The sequence below is a fragment of the Panthera pardus genome, unplaced genomic scaffold (assembly GCF_024362965.1).
Source record: "Panthera pardus isolate Hobbes unplaced genomic scaffold, ASM2436296v1 HiC_scaffold_12, whole genome shotgun sequence".
NCBI classification, from domain to species: Eukaryota; Metazoa; Chordata; class Mammalia; order Carnivora; family Felidae; genus Panthera; species Panthera pardus.
In genome coordinates this window covers 13,787,856-13,805,931 of record NW_026526677.1, presented here as the reverse complement: position 1 = coordinate 13,805,931, position 18,076 = coordinate 13,787,856, and the positions used below count along the sequence as shown (strand labels likewise).

Genomic DNA, 18,076 nt, shown 5'->3' with positions numbered 1-18,076 from the left:
GAGAAAGCAAGAGGGTGGCCACCTGCAAGCAAAGGAAAGGGGTCTCAGAACAAATCAACCTCAATGGCACCTTGATCTTGGCCTTTTAGCATCCAGAACTGTGAGAAAATACATTTCTGTTGTTTTAGCTACCCATTCTGGCAACACTAGCAAATGAATATACTTGGTTAGCAACAGTAGGGCTTTTTTCTGTGGTACAAATTCACATTTTATATGTAAAGTTAAAATTAGGCTTAAAATTAGGAATGTGAGAAGTCATGTTTACATGTTCTCTAATTTCTCACTAATTCATTCATCACATTGAACCAGCAAATAAACAGAAACAATCGCAGAACCTTAATGGCTGTCGATTATTGTTTCCCCTAGTAGATTTTCACTATAAATCTTCTCGCGGATATAAACCTCTTTGAAATCTGTCTCTCTATCTCTTTATTTATCTATTTCCATCTAGATCTCCACTTTTGTCTCTGTACAACTGCTATTCTTTTGCCCTCAGTTCTTCTAATTGTTGAGGAAAATACTCTTTCACTGGAAGCTCACTGTGACTCTAAGATATTTGTCCTTTCCTGTGTATATCACCAAGAACATCTTTGTATCATGGCAAGAGGAAGGAAGGAAGGAAGGAAGGAAGGAAGGAAGGAAGGAAGGAAGGAAGGAAGGAAGGAAAGAAATGAGAGAAGAAAAGTTAAACTTATTTCTAAAGCTATTTTACAATATAATTTTTATTTACAACTTCCCAACTCTGTTCTCCCAACAAATGGGGCAAGAACCTTTGGAGTCAGAAGTTCTGGGTTTGCATTCCCGTTTCCTCCCCTATGAACTACATGATTTGAACTAAGTCATTCAATCCATCTAATCATCACGCTGATTCTATAACCAATTTTATTATTCCCACTTAGAGATTAAAATATACTTACAGGTAACTTATGAACTGCCAAGTGAAAATTTAAAAAACAAAACAAAACAAAACTCTTCTCCTTCAATCTTCTCAGAATCCCAGGAATTTTGGACTCTGTCCCCAGCTGGCAGGCATAGCAGTTTTTCCAAATGTCCCAGCCTCATCTATTGTAAGCACGTATCCACATACATTAGCACCAACATAAAAAGACAATTGCAGTCTAGTGTTTCTGCATTATCCAATAATTTTATTTTTGGCTTCTTTTCATCATTCCTGAGAGTCTAAGCTAGTAACAGTAACATGGGGATAACCTAGAAAAAAGATATAGCCGTGTTTCCCCAAGATTTTCATTTAAGAAAATGTTGCCCTATCTAACATTTTCTTCAAGGCATCTTTAACATCTTTATTTCTTAAGCTATAAATCAAGGGATTCAACATTGGTATGACCACAGTATAGAAGACTGAAACCACTTTATCCCTTTCTAGGGCATAGCTGGTACTTGGTCGGGAGTAAATGAAGAGAATAGAGCCATAGTACAAAGTGACAGCCGTCAGGTGAGAGCCACAAGTGGAGACGGCCTTGAGGCGGCCTTGGGTGGAGCGCATCTTTGAGATGGCAGCAGCAATGAAGAGGTAAGAGGCGAGGATGAGCACAGTGGGAGTAATGACATTGGAGGCCAGTATGAAATAGAGCACAGCCTGGTAGCTCTCCTTCACGTCACAGGCCAGCTTTACAAGGGGAGGTAGATCACAAAAGTAATCGTCAATGACATTGTTCCCACAGAAGCTCAGGGTAAATGTCTCACTGGTAATGAGGGTTGAGTTGAGAAAGCCACCAAAGTATGAAACTGCAACAAGACCAGTACATAACCTCGAAGACATCGCCTGGAAATAAAGCAGAGGATTGGAGATGGCCGTGTAGCGGTCATAAGCCATGGCGGCCAACAGGTAACACTCACTGTATGCCAGCCCAGCTGAGAAGAAGAACTGAGCAAGGCAGCCAGCAAAGGAGATGCTTTTGTCTTCCGCAGCGCAGGTCATGAGGATTTGGGGGGCATAGACAGAAGAGTACCAGAGATCCAGGAAGGAAAGATTTCCAATGAAGAAATACATGGGTGTGTGGAGTTGAGAATCAGCACCGATCAGAGAAATCAGGGTGATGTTCCCGGACAGACTGACGACATAGATGGTGAGGAAAATGACAAAGAGTACTCTCTGTAACCACAAGTCTGCTGTGAACCCTAGAAGTATAAACTCTTTCACTCTGGTGAAATTTTTCTCATCCATCGATGTGGGGTGTCTATGTTCCTTTTCTGTGGAAAGATGAATAACTATGTCAGCATTTCAGTATATCGACTTCTATCATTTGCCATTTGAGATCACGGAAAAACCCAACTGATGCATATACGTTGTTCACTGTGAGATATGTTCATGCTACAGTGGATATCACTCTTTTTAGGTAACAGAGAAATCAGTGCTATGCTGACTTGGGAGTTCGGTTACTATGCTCCTCACGTAGTGAGTGTCACCGTATTTTTTTCTTTGAGTAAAGTTGACACACAATGTTACCTTAATTTCAGGTGTGCAACATAGTGATTCAACAAATTGATAGCTTATGCTAGGCTTGCCACAAATGTAGCTACCATATGTCACTATAGAATGCTATTAAAATACCATTTACTATATTCACCACGCTGTGCCTTTTATTCCCTGTCACCATGGATTTTTCAATGACTTTCTCCTCCAACTCCAATTGAGCTGTTTCTTTTTTCTCTTTGCACTTGGGGTGATTGAGCACCCCGTGAAAGATATGAAAAAGGCAGCTCGAAGGAGTGATCTGGTTTCTCTTCTGGTCATTGCCTCCTTTTGTCTTTACTAGAGAATTACATGAAGAAGCATATGTTCATTAGTCTAAGCATATTTTGGAATATCCTTGGAAATGTATTTACTATAATTTCCTTGAAAGCAATAAATAGAAATCTCTTATGCTTGAGGGAAAAAATTAAAAAACTTAATTTTGCTCAGATGCTAGGTGACGGACTTACAACTGAGCTAGAAAAATAAAGAATTGTTCTCTTGGAATTGTATCTATTTGATGGTAAGAATCTACACTTTTTAACTTTAAAATACATAAATAAACACATGCATACATACATATGCTATAATTATTGTCAAAGTAGGAATTCTTCGTAATAAGCAAAAGAAGCTTGGAATAAGTGACACTTTAATTGCCTTAGAATTCAAGGCTGTCATTTTCACAAAGTATGTTCCTGAAAGCGGCTTAAGACCAAGAACCAAGAGACCTGAGTTCTGATCTTGCTGCTGACAATGTAAATAAACTGATAAGCTGCAAAACTCTATTGTCTCACCTACCCTCCTTAGTTCAGGGGGCCGTTAAGAGATCACAGATGTGCTTAAGCACTTTAAAAGCTGGACGTTAAAATCATGTGTTGCATTCTCTATGATTTCACGATTTCTTCACCTCAGTAATCTGTCCTTCAGAAAAATTTGCTTCATCTCCCAAGGACGTCTAATTGCACCTATGCTATGATGCCTTAGAGTTTCATTTGTTCTCATGAAGAAACCTCCCTTTCTTCAATATGTGGCTTTTATACAAGCTGGTAAATTGCTGGGCTCGACTGCAGTATTTTATTGGGAATGAAAATTGCAAGAGGCTTTTCTTTCCCAACTCTCCTGTTTGCCTCTCCAGTTATTAAAATGTAAAATAAACATATATATGAATATAAACATATGTGAATATGTACGTCCCCACTTTTACGAATTGAGAAAAAAAAAAAAGGTCGAAGGCGTTTAGGGTGATATATAAGACACAGGTAAATGAGATAATAAAATAAGAAAAGGCAAAGGAAAAACAAGACCAGGACATAACATAGAGGCAAGGATGGAACCTATTGCACAAAGTCCTACCCACTGTTCTGTAGGGACAACAAACTTGACTCGAAACTTTTTAGCAGCCCATCTATAAAATTAGTAGCATCCAAAAGACAGGTAAATCAACCAAGAGTTCGGGCAAAACATCACCATTCTTGTTACCAACTTTGAAATGATTTCTTCCAAGAATCCTTGTGAAGAGAGTGAGTGAAATAGAATGCATAATATATTGAATAGTGTTATTATATAGGGAGACACACAATAAAGAGCTCTTCTGACATTTACCTGTGTTCATTCGTAGACTTAAAGCTGGTTATATGCCTTGTTAGAGCCAAGGGATGGGCAGAAACAAAACATCTCCCCCTCCCCAGCTCTCAAACACCTCCCTGTAATAGGGAGATCTTTCTAAGAGGTAGATGTGTCTGAGAGTGGTCATCCACAAGGAACTGATCTCTTAATTCTCAGTCCCCTCCAGGCCAAATGTACCTTCCATCATATCTATATCTATATTTCTGTACAAAGATCTCAGATATTAAAGTAAGTGAAAAAACATATAAATAGATACAGATAAAGGTACAGATAGATACACAGAGAAATAGATACAGATAGATTACATACAAATAGATAGAGATAGAGTAGATAGATAGAAAGAGAGATAGAGTGATAGATAGATAGATGATAGGTAGACGATAGGTAGAGAGAGATAGATAAACTTGTACTTCTCTTAAGGAACTCCTATCCCATGCACTGCCTAATGTAGGAAAGGAAACATTTTCAGGTCATGAAAACTTTGGCTGAAGTTAATTCCTGTACTTTGATCTACTTTAAGGCCTAATAAGTTTCCTGCAAGATATAAGGAGGCAGGCTACACACAACTACATCTAGCTACAGAGGGTTCCTGAGAATAAAAACATCCATCACGTACACATCTAATTGCCTGTTCCACTGAAAAAGACAGGAACTAAAGATAAGACATTTGGAAACGTTTCAGCTTTTCTCATCAAATATATTTAATAAGGAAGAAAACCTTGTTGTATTTCACAAAGTCAAATTACGCTTTGGTTTGATTATATCAAGAAAGGGGGCGTGGGGTGGGGAGGGTTGGTCCATATAGTGATTTCCTGACCGTTTTCCTCTAGTTAAACACAATACTTACTTCCTGAAAATAAATAATGATTTTGTTTGAAGTTCAACTGAAGTCAGAATTTCTCACATTATCTTAGGGGAAAAAAAAAGTGCCTTCTATTCATTCCACAGGAATCCTCTTTTCAATGGTAACAATGGGAGGAGAAAATATAAGCCTGATCTTCCCTTGGGGATATGCCACGGAAAAGCCAATCTTCATACGCTTTTCTGGTTCCAAGTGAACAATTACAGTGCTCAGTTTTATTTCTGGAATAAAGGGAGAGATCATTTATCACAAATATAATTGGCCCAATTGACCTGGAAAGTCCATTTCTTTTGTGAGTTTAATTGACGTATTTGAGATCAAACAGAATTTGGCAGAGAGGAATAACCAATAGAATGGTCTGCACATAATAGATGCTCAAGAATTACTTGTAGTCCGTAATGATGTTAATGGTGATAATGACAATAAGGAAAAGGCCTTTGAATTTTAGCTCTGAACCACATTGAGTACCACTTAATAAAATGTGCCAGTTTGCAAACAATGAAATTGAGAGCATTTGAGAAATTGAAATTGAGAGACAGAAGCAAAGCCTCATGGTTACAGCAAATTTTATGTCTACACCAGACCATACTTATTTTCATCCATTTGAAATATATCCATTGAGCAACTCTTGGGTATCCAACACTGAATTAGATGTTGAAAGAGATACAACTATGAGGCAAGGTAAGGACTTAAGTGAACTTATAAGGGTTAAAAAGCAAACCCAGGACAGAGATTGCCTAAGTGTGAACCCAAGGTCTACAGCTCACTAATTGTATGACCAGGAGCAGGGCACTTAAACTCACCAAACCTGTTTTCTTATCGATACAATGGAAATAATTTGTCTTCCCCATATAACTGTTGTGAGGATGAAGTGAGATAACATATATAAAGGTTTTAATAAATATCAATCGAAATTTTTTAAAAAACAAGCAAAAATTAAAATAGAGAGACATACAATGCCTGTTCTTGTGGAAATTACTGCAGTTTGGGGGAGGGATGTCAAATAAATATATGACGTTATACACTATGACTAGTGTTGTGGAGGCATAATAATAAAATGTCCCCAAATTAGCACAGATTGGAGAGGGCACTAATGTAAAGGGAGAGACAGAAAACATCAAAGAGCACCTAGCATTGCTAGAAACCATACAGAGATTGCAAAAAGACACAGCTTCTTGGCCCAACTGTGTCAAGAAGGAGGGGCCAGAGACCATTTTTTGGAAGGATAGAAAGAAGGAATAGGACATTCTCACTGAATGAGTTCTTCAACTTTAGTAAAAGACTCTTGCATGATGGGGAAGATACCCCCCCAAAAAATGTGACTGACCAGATTAGAGCAGGGTCATTAGCACTTGTATAAGTAGAAACTAAATCAGAAAAAAAAAATGTTACTGTTGTTGTTTGTGATCCTATTGTAAATCACCTGTCCATTTCAAGAACCTCAGACCAATAGGGCAACTTAATAATGTGTCAAGGTCCCATGCAAGGCACAAAGGGTCATAAGTTACATCCTTCCTCTTCAGCCATTTCTGCTACTCACCGTTGCCATGCCCTTGATGACGCTGACCCTCAGAACTCATGCTGCTGCCTGAAAAAGCCTGCACCGTTACCACCTCTGCTTGGATTCAAGCCTGCAGTTCCTTGTGCCTAGAATGTTCTTGCATGCTTCTACTCAAACCACATGCTTCGAGTCAAAAGTTAACATTTGGCATTCCCCACCTCCCCCCCTCCCATCAACACAATTAGTCAGTCCCTGCATTTTGTACTAGGTACTCTGTACAAACTACAGTGTGGAACATCAGTAACTCACGGTTCCATCAGGGACCTGTCCTCAGGGACACCTGTCCTGAATCTTCAACTCTTAATTAGAGGAATAGTTACAATTCTAAGTGTTTGCAAGATACCAGGCACAGGGCTCAACATTTTCTGGATATTATGTCACTCAAACTTGGAACAAGTCAAAGAGAGAAAAACCTGTGTAGAGCAGCGGAGAAATATCCTAAATACTGCACAGTGGAGAAAAATGAAAAAAGTATGAGACAACATTTCTTTAAGAAATAAAAGTGTTTTTAAAAAACAGAAAAAGAACAGCAACTTCATTTAAGCCTGTGACTCATTTGGTCAGTCAATGCATGCCAAGTATTAAGAACCTTGTTTAGCATACATAATAATCAGTATATAAATTTTGAATTAATATTAATGTTGTTTCTATTTAATTTCTCTGTTTTGAACATTTCAGTGAGTTTTACATCTTTCTTGGGGAGATAAGGCGCTAAAATTTTAGAAATTGTAGATTTTCTGGTAACGTGAAATTGATAACTAGTTTTTTGTTAAGTTTCACCCTGTAGCACCCTGAGGAGAGTATAATGACAAAACGAGGAGACAAATTGACAATACCATCAACCACCCACTAGAAAAAAGAAGCTCTGCTATGATATTCCCAAATGCAAGAGGTGTTGAGCCTGGATGAAGAGAGAAACGAAATATATACACAGACATTCTATGACATGTATTTACGATCCAAATCCCAATCATTGCATGGTTATGTTAAGCAACAGAAGTCCTAACACAAAAAATATTCGAAGAAATAACCACTGAGGAAATACCAAACACTCAAACATACCTCTGCTTCATAATAGCTAACCTACCCAACTGAAAGATCATTGTACTTGAAGGTCAGAGTTTGGTTTACTTCGTCATGCTATCCTCAGAGGATACATTGCAGCCATAATGAAAACCAATCACAGGAGAAAATTGCCATATTTTAATTGTGGATGCATCTATTGAGCCATGATGTGTAGCAATCTAGCAATTAAATAAAGGAAAAGCAAAATAGATGACGATCCAATAGAGCTTTGAAGAGAATTGAGATACACAGATTAAGAGAAACCTTTGAAAAATTCCACAAAGTTCTCCAGAGGGTTTTGTGAAACTAACACCCTTTTTGAATGAGCCATGAATAACCGTAATGGAGTGCTGGAAATATTATGCACCTCTCAATATTTGATTTTTTATTGGTTTCATGTATGAATTCGTACATAGTCAAAATTCTGTATAGCATTTCACAGTCTTTGTTTTTCAAGATCCATTCCATCAAATTCTTTATTACAATATATTAGAAAATGTTAGTTTTTTTTTTCCCATGTTCGTGTATTTCATGGACATTTGCTTGGTATCTTCTTTCATCAAATCATAAGGACCGTCAATATTTGTGTATGGTTAACTCTTATTCTGCACAATGTACTTATAAAATGGCTTCCTTTCTCAGGGCAGGAAGCTGGAGAAGGAGAGTGACGAGTGATAAAACCCTTTCTATCTTTTAAGGAATCTGTGTCTCTCTTGTCCATTGAATGTACCCTGAACCACATATGTGTCCACAGCCACATTTCTAAATTTATGTGCCCTGATAATGCCCTTTTCCAGAACCTACTTCTTCCATTCCAGTCTCATGGTGGAAGGAACACCTCAGTGTCCAGAGGTGAATAATTGAATAAAATTACTTTGAGCCAACTTTCACTTTTTAATTTTCACAGATTTGATTTTAGACCACATTGGAAACAGAGTCAGAAATAATTTACATCCCATTTAGCCATAGACCAAATATTTACTGAGAAGTGCCTATGGACCATTTATCTAAGTATGTGCTAATCATTAGAGATACAACCATGAACAAAGTAAAACGACTCCTGGTCCTTGTGGTGCTTTTAGTTCAGGTTGTCACAACTGCAGAGGAAAGCAATTCTTTCGTGTGATTATCGCAACTTCCATGATTTGCCCAAGACCATGAAGATAGGTAATGGCAGAATCAGTATAATGGGAACTTGTCACAGTGCACTTTGTATGCTTTAGAAGTCCTACTACTTAACCTTCTATCTTCTTTCTTTCTTCCTTTTTTTTCCCCCCCACCTGAATGGATTTATCTGCCTCTGCTAGAGCAAAAGTTCTAATTTCAGCATCATTGTTCATTAAGAAGAACACAGATGAGCTTCAAAATGTTCAAGATTCTCCCTGAAGATCACATCCCTCAGCCTATTGTGCAGTTGATCCAGGGTCACATGACTATATTCGGAACAGCGGGATGTGAACAACAGTGAGGTACACTGTTCTTATTTCTGTCCATAAAACCCCATACACAACATTTATCCTGTTTTGGTGATGGTGACACCAAAAGAGGGAAGGAACCTGGCTTCCTGAAGTCACCAATTAGTGCAAAGATGATGTGTCCCAAGGACATGGAATGTAATATAACCTAGCCTATCCCTACTAAAAGAGTCGTGTCACTCATTTCAAAATTGAATAAATATAATACTCTGTGTCAACTATACTTCAGTAAAAAAAAAAAATGAAACAAATAAGTTTTTAAAATGTGGCAACTACATCAGCTTTGCAAATGTTAAAAATCAAAGGCAAATAAAAATGTAGTCCCTACCTCCGAGGAAGATAATTTAATTGTGGGAAATGTAAACGCAAGCCGATATTTTATTTTTTTTAATTCAGTTTATTCATTTATTTTTTTGAGAGAGACAGCAAGCAGGGTAGGGGACGAGAGAGAGAGAGAAGGGAGAGAGAGAATACCAACCAGGCTCCACACTGTCGGTGCAGAGCCTGATGCAGGGCTCAAACTCACCGACCATGAGATCGTGACCTGATCCAAAATCAAGAGTCAGAGGCTTAACCAACTGGGCCCCAACCCAGTTGGTTTTTTACCAGGGCCCCAACAAGCAGATATTTTAATACAACTTTTTTCAGGCAAATGTAAAGGGAAAAATGTGTGTCAAAAAGCAGTTATCTCCTGGAGTTCCCACTCGATTTTGCTGTAAGTTTATAACTGCTCTAAAACAGCAGTCTATTTTAAAAGTTAGGAGAAGGTACTTGCTATCTCATAACAAGAATCTTGAATTTGAAGAGGGTTAAATATGAAGTGGAAGATTGAGGGATTTTCATTTTTCCTCTCTCTACTTCAGTGTTGGATTCTTTTTAAATTTTTTTAATGTTTATTTATTTTTGAGAGAGAGTGAGCAGGGGAGGGGCAGAAAGAGGGAGACACAGAGTCTGAAGCAGCCTCGAGCTGTCAGCACAGAGCTTGACACGGGGCTCAAACCCATGAACTGTGCGATCATGACCTGAACCGAAGTCGGATGCTTAACCAACTGAGCCACCTAGGCACCCCTCAATGTTGGGTTCTTGTTTAGCAAGAGGCATCCTAGATATATTACCTATATCATAGAAATAAAAAAGAATTAAAAATTATTTTCCCAGGACTTAAAATATAGGAAATGTAATTAATGACACTTTTAATGAATATTTAAAATTTTTCCTTTTTATACAAATATTTACCCATATGTGGACAGCCAAAAAATGCATTCCAACTTCAGCTTAGCAGGGAGAATTTTGATACCTTGTGCTGGATAAAAGCAATAGCACCTTTCAGCGTATGCATACATCTGTTCAACAAGAAGCACCTTCCGTTAGTTAGGCTCTGCTGCTCCAAAACTTTTATAGAATCTATACCTTTCAAAGCATCCATGACCAAGAGTCTCTATTTTAGAGCACTTGTTATGCTATAAAATTTACATGAATTTGTGACTATGTGTTTCCCTGTCTTTTTCCTAAACCATAAACTCCAAGAAAGCTGGGCCTACATCTGTTTTTACTCACTAATGTACTATATTCTTGCCCTGGCATAGCCCTCTACGGAGCACTTGGCACATGAGTACTTGATAAATATTCATGAAGTTAGTTAACTGATTCTTTAATACACTGAAACATAATAACCTCTGAGTTGTTTCTTAGATTAAAAAAAGCAATGCACAGAACAATACATACCGTATCTTTCCATTTGCCAGTGTATGCAAAGATATATACATGTGTGTCCCTACAAAGATAAAAACTTTGTGGAAAACAACCCAGAACTATTAATATTGATCCATTTAAAGAAGGAAACTGCAGGTCTAGGTTGCGATCACTTCTTATTGTGGATTCATTCATATGCTTTACTGGAATATTTACCATGAACATATATTATTTTTTCAATACAAAAGCATAAAACCGAACAATAAATAGTGTAACCATTGCCAAATATATATGGAAAGGTACTAACATTTTTTTATGATTTGTAAAATGCGAAAATAAAACTCCACACACCTTTTAAATTTGATTTTTAATAAAAAATTATGTATATATAAGATGTACAACATGATGTTTGGTATACACACACAGTGAAACAATAACTACAATCAAGCTAAGTAACATATCCATCTCCTAACACAGTTATCATTTTTGTGTGTTTAGTGATAGCATCTGAGAACTACCCTCTTTGCAAATTTCCTGTATACAATACAGTATTACTGACCATAGTCACCATCCTGTACATCCTATTTCTGGAACTCACTTATCCTACGTAACTCAAGCATTGCACTCTTTGACCAATATCTCTCCATTTTCCCCAACATCCCTGCCCCTTTAACCATGTTATACTCTCTTAGAACTTGACATTTTTTAGATTTCGTATATAAGTCAGATCCCACATATATGTAAAATTATGCACTATTTGTCTTTCTGTGTCTGGCTTATTTCACTTAGCATAATATCCTCCAGATTCAACCATGCTATGGATGATGGTATCTGTTTCATTTTTAAAACTAAATGTCTATGATCACTATTTCTTCATGTGTTCATTCATTGATGGACATTTAGATTATTTTCAAGTCTTGGATAATGTGAATAATGCTGCAGTGTGGGCTTCCTTTGCTCATTATATTATAATTATATTATAATAATATTATATATTATGTATTTCATAATATATGTTATAATTAAATAATAATAATAATAATCTTATTTTGTTGTCTTTTCTGATGTCTCTCCACCTGGTACTGAAACTCTTTCACTGCCATATCTTTTAGCTAATAGATGATCCTTTCTACTCAGGGAGATTAAGACATGTTGTCTACCCTGGATTCAGCTGTCTCTGCCTTTCATAACTCCTATCTATAAATTCCCTAATTTACCAATGTTAACTCATAGGTAGGGACATTTCTGCACGCCCCCCCCCCCATTCAGCAGGAAGAAGCTACTGAAGCTACTTCCACCCAAATGCCAAAGATTTCTCAATTGTCGAGCTGTCAGGGGGAATGTGGAGGTCACTTTTAGGCAACAGGCTTGAGCAATGGAAACCTGAGTAAGGCAAAAGGGCCCACTGGGACCACCAAGCTGAAGGCAAATAGGCTCATTAAGTGAGCCACCTTGAAATAGCCATAAGACCTAACTAACCAATGGGCTACTTACAACCAGGCACAGTCACCAAAACATGAAGAATTTCATGCTTTCCCACACCTCCTCACTCTGCCCATGACTGTGGCCCCTCACCACTGCCTTGTCACAGTCTCTCCTGCCCACTAGTCCCTTGCAGGGTATTCAATAAACTTTCATCTATTTAAAAAGAAGGAGGAGGAGGAAGAAGAAGAAGAAGAAGAAGAAGAAGAAGAAGAAGAAGAAGAAGAAAAAGAAGGAGGAGGAGGAGGAGAAGGAGAAGGAGGAGGAGGAGGAGGAGGAGGAGGAGGAGGAGAAGGAGAAGGAGAAGGAGAAGAAGGAGAAGGAGAAGGAGAAGGAGAAGGAGAAGGAGAAGGAGAAGGAGAAGGAGAAGGAGAAAAAGAAGAAGAAGAAAGAAGGAAGGAGAAGAAGAAGAAGAAGAAGAAGAAGAAGAAGAAGAAGAAGAAGAGGAGTGGAGGAGGAGGAGGAAGAGGAAGAGAAACAAAAAGAAGGAGGAGAAGAACTGGTTTCATTTTCTATGAACAAACCCAGAAATGGGATTGCTGGATTGTATGGTAGTTCTATTTTTAGAGTAATTCATACCACTTTCCATAATTCGTATAACCATTTACATTCTCACCTAAAGTGCACAAGAGTCCTCTCCTCTCCACATCTTTGCCAACACTTGTTATCTTTTCTTTTTGATAATAACCATCATAACAGATGTGTGGTGAGAGCACCTCTTTGATTTGTATTTCCCTGATGATTAGTGGTGTTGCATATCTTTTTATATACCTATTGGTAATTTGTATGTATTCTTTGGGAAAATATCTATGAATGTTCTTTGCCTATTTTTAAATTTTTGTTGTTGTTGTCTGGTTTGGTTTGCCATTGAGTTGTTCGAGTTCCTTACATATTTTCATTGTTAACCTCATCAGATATGTGGTTGGCAAATATTTTTTCCCAACAAATAGGTTGCCTTTTCAGTGTGTTTATTGTTTAAGCTGCTGAGCAGGAGCGTTTTATTTTGATATAGTCTCACTTGTTCATTTTTTGTTTTGTTTTCTGTGCTTTTGATGTCATATCCAAACAATTATTCCTAAGACCAGTGTCAAGGAACATTTTCCCTACTTTATTTCTTCTAGGAGTTTTTACAGTTCCGGGTCTTACATTTATGTCTCTATTCTATTTTGAGTGGATGAATGCATATGCTATACGACCAGGGTCCCTTATGGCTCTTTTGCATAATTCCATGTGCCTTTTTACTGCAACTCTCTCACTTTTGTCTAGAACCTCAGCACTATAATATCCATTTAAACTTCTCATCTCATGGTTCTAGGACTTTGCCCTCCCCAGGCTAGTATCATGTTGGCTCTGTCATATATTTGCTGTATTGTGTGTGTGTGTGTGTGTGTGTGTGTGTGTGTGTGTGTGTGTGTGCAATGTTTGCATATATAAGAAAACACATAAAATATATTTCCATAACTATATCTATTCAAGAGAGTTATATCAATCAAATATCTCTCACAAGAAAGATCCAATTTTTCAAAAAATGGGTAGAAAAGAGAACAGAGTACAGGCAAAGGCAAGCATCATTATTTCCCTGAGAGTTCAAAACTATTTCCTTCCCTTTGTTAGCTTCATCAGGAAGTACCAGGAAGTGCTGCCTCTCTTTCAAAAAATTCTTTTATTGCTCTATCATGAGTTTCTAAAATTCCAAAAGAACATAATGGTCTTTTTTTTTTTTAATGGAAGATCCTTTGGAAATAGCCATGAGTTAATCATAAAATGTTTACTACTCCCTCCCGGTGTGACAGCTATTTGAGTTTTCTTCCTTCATTATCTTCCTTCTGCCCTGACTTCCTTCTTCCTTTCCTTCCTTTTTCAGGAACAAGAATAATGCTGCTCCACAAAGAATAATTGCTCTAAATATCAGAAAGATCAGGTTCTTGACAGAGTTGTGCCTCTAACCCCACGACCTTGAGGAAATCAATTTCCTCACTTGACAAAGAAAGGGCTCAGCCCAGGTTATGTCTAAGGTTGTTTTCACTTCTAACGTCTCTGTGACTTGAAAAAACTTTATGATAGTGCGTTTGAAGGCTGAGCAATCAGTAATTAGCTCTTCAGAGAAACCATTGCAGCAAAATGCTAACAAACTCTTCTTGCCAGTGTGAGACTGAGGCTTCAAGACCCAATTTTGTGACTTTCTAACAAGATGCCTTGGGCATTATTAGGATTGATTGGGCGCTCAGAGATCGGCAATTACCGAACTTGAAAGAAAGTATTTATTTCACTCCTAAACAAGTTTCAGAGGAGATAATTAATCAAGGCAATTTTAAATAAGAAAACTTCCCAAGTGATGATTGCTGTTCGACTCTGAAAGTCAGGTCCCAGGGCCTGTCACAGGAGAGGCAGCAAAGAAGGGCTGACCCTGGGGGTGGGCAATTCCTTTGTAAGTCGGTGCAGGGCGGAGGGCCACTTTCCGGCATTATCATTTTCTTGATTGCTATCCTGTCTTGCTGCAGTGATGTCCTCTGACCTACAAAACAAAAGAAAAGTTTACTCCAAATTTAGCAAAATCTGGCAAACCCAGGAGGTTAAATTAATTATAAAAATCAGAAGCTGTAGGAAAGGCTGAAATTCCCATCTTCGCTCTGTTGAAGAATGTCTGTCTTGCATGCGGACACCTCTTGGTTTGAACACCAGCCCTTGATCTTGAACGTGTTATTTCAAACTGTTTTATTTACAGTTGGGGCATCTAATTATATAAAGTGATACTGTGGCAACAATTTAGATATGAAGAGAAAGAGAGAGACAGACAGGAGGGGAAGGAGGGAGATGGGGGGGGTGGGCGGGGGTGGAGAATAAATTAGGCTATTGAACAAAAAGAAAACAATGTATTTTGACTAAAGAGCAAAATGTGGGAACTTCTAACTAGAAGAAAAAGGAAACACTGAAAAAGCTATATTTAAGGCTTACACCAGTCAAGTAAAAGTAAACTTTGTGAATGTAGATAAAAGAAGCTAAGAATCACAATAGTCAACTTTCATAGGTTAGGGTGAGGAAACATATAGACATTTCTAAGTTATGTAATAAACTCTGCAAGCTAACATTTGATAGGGACACATGGATAACTCGGTTGGTTAAGCATCTAATTCTTGGTTTTAGCCCAAGTCATGATCTAATGACTCTTGAGTTCAAGCCCTGCACCAGGCTCTGCACTGACAGCATGGAACCTGCTTGAGATTCTCTCTCCCTCTCTCTCTCTCTGCCCCTCCCCTCCCCTCTCTGTCTCTCTCTCTGTCTCAGAAGTAAATAAATAAATAAATAAATATTTTAAAAAAGAAAATTCGATGGACTGTAAAATACTGTGTACAGTAAGAAAATCAAAGATTACATATGTTGTATAATATGTTATATACTGTAATATTAATGCATTATATTTTATATATTTATATATAATACATTTCTGTATTATAACAGAACCTAAAATACAGGTGACCCTTTAATAACACAGGTTTGAACTCTGGGGATCCATTTACAGGTGGATCTTTTAAAAATAAATACACTACATACCATTAAAAAAAAATGACAACTCTTGTTTCAGTTCCTTCCAATGTAATAGTAGGTTAAACAGCAGTGCCTGCAGTGGAGAATGAAATGAAATAAGGCACATAATGTTCCTGGAAGGTAGTAAGAGCTTAACAGAGATAGTGGTTCTCATTATGTGGCCATCACTCTCCTCTTACCCAGGCCATTCCACTAGATTCTACTAGATCCCTAACCCGCAGTCACTCCTCATTCTTGACCATCCTCCACTAAGCCCCCTCTCCAGTTGGGTAGCCCTACCCATTATAAGTGTTGCCCTCTTGCAACAGAAAGAATAATGCCCAACTCCCCAAACTGATGAGGCCATAATTTGACTCTATCTGTTCTATCCATTTCCCCAACACTTTCCTTCACAGTTCCTATAATTTCAGCTAAATCAGATCCTTTCTGTCACATCGTTGTGCCCTTCCTTGTACCATGCTCACCACCTGGTATCCTCACCATGACTAGACATCCAACTCCTACTTTCACTGCCAATCTCAAGGATCTCCCTCTCCATGAAACCATTCACACCCTTAATCCAGTATGAAGCTTCCTTCTTTCTCTTCCTCCTTTATCTCCTCCTTCCTTTCTTCCTTCCTTCTTTCCTTTGAGCCTCCATTAAGCCATTCACTTCTTATGTTGTTATAAATTGTAGTCATTTATATATTAGCCATGTTTTATTTGGTTGGAAATTCCCAAAGGATACAGACTCTATCTTTCTGGTTATTTTGATTAATAGTTATAATAAATGCCAACAAATCTCTCTACTATTTGACTTCAATAAATAACCTTTATTTCAATGTTAATAAATGGCTATAATTCTACTTTATAAATGAAGAAAATGAAGCCCTCCTAGAAGCAAGTTAGCTTCTGGGGATCACAGTGAAAGTTAGTGGTAGAGTCGAAAACTCCACTCTTTGACTTCATATCCAGTGATCTTCTCAGCTCAATATTTTCTTCATCTTATAGGGACAAGATTAATAGTCCGTTATCAATGTTGTCAATGATCCTTATGCTCTCAAACTTCCCACATAGCTACTTACATATTTGCCATAGTATTAGCTGGATCTCAATTTTACAAAACAAACTTATATAAAAACTGTTAGCATGTAACTTCCCCAGCCTGATTCCCCTTTTCTCCTCCTTCCCTCTGCCTCCTGCACATTCTTTCAGACCAAAGGGTCCAGAGGACCACAGCCTCCTAAAAACCTTTAGAAGCAACTCTTCAGGTGGAAAAATTCATGGCACAGTGCCCTCAGGTATAAAATTTGGCAAATCAAGATATGGGGCAGGAATGGTGATGGATCTTTTACATCAGCAAATAGTAAATTAAATCCTTGAAGTCTAGACATTGGCCAGACAATGCTTAAAACAGTGTTACTGGCCAAAAATGAATAATAAATAGGTTAAACAGGTTTCTTCTCAAATCCCAGCCTTAATTAAAAATAAAACAAGAGGAGAGCTACTGTCCTTGAAAAGGACAGTAAAGAATTAAGTGGACATTCTGAAGACACTCTGAAGCTGTTTTGTTTTGTTTTGTTAAGGTTTATTTATTTGTGAGAGAGAACGGGAGCAGGGAAAGGGGGCAGAGAGAGTGGGAGACCCTGAATCTGAAGCAGGCTTCAGCCTCTGAGCTGTCTGCACAGAGCCCGACAAGGGGCTAGAACTCACGAACCACAAGATCATGACCTGAGCCAAAGTCAAGACACTCAACCAACTGAGTCACCCAGGTGGCCCATAGAGGTTTTAGACAAACGGTCTGTGGAAGGACTCCTTTGTCTCATGGGACTGCCTTGCCCGGAGTCCACAAAGCAAGCCACGTGAAGACTCAGGGAACTCATGTTTTAGCCCAAGTCATTCTTAGAATCACACCAGGCTACTTCCACTTTTTAATAAAGTCTCATTCGTAGTTGCAGCCTGGCCTCAACTGTGCTGAGGGTAACCTAGAATAAAGTGGGTCTGTGTGCAAGTTTGGGAGGAAACAGTGCTGTCTTGGAAGGGTGGCCACTAGCAGGAAGCAGAAGAGCCTTCGAGCAATGGGAATCGGGAGGTGTGGGAGGAGCCAAAGCAGCCCGAGGCAGCTGTGAAGGCAGGAAAGCAGCAGTGGCCATGTTCCTTTCCCCTGGGGACTCTCTGAGCCACGTGGAGAAGACACGCTGGAATCACTCTACATTTCTTGTGACCGATAAGGATGGGAGTTTCAGTCCATCACAATCCGGCCTGAAAGGGCATATGCCCTTTTTAGCTACTAGCCAAAGAAACCAGGGGATACT

The 18,076-nt window shown here is 38.3% G+C and overlaps 1 protein-coding gene across 1 annotated transcript; it reads right to left on the bottom strand.

Moving 5' to 3' along the window:
* Positions 1 to 1,249: 1,249 nt before the first annotated feature.
* LOC109245242 (olfactory receptor 1013-like) lies at positions 1,250 to 2,185 on the bottom strand. The gene has a single exon (XM_019412552.2). It carries the CDS (start codon positions 2,183 to 2,185, stop codon positions 1,250 to 1,252), a length of 936 nt encoding a protein of 311 aa, XP_019268097.2.
* Between the last annotated feature and the right edge of the window lie 15,891 nt (positions 2,186 to 18,076).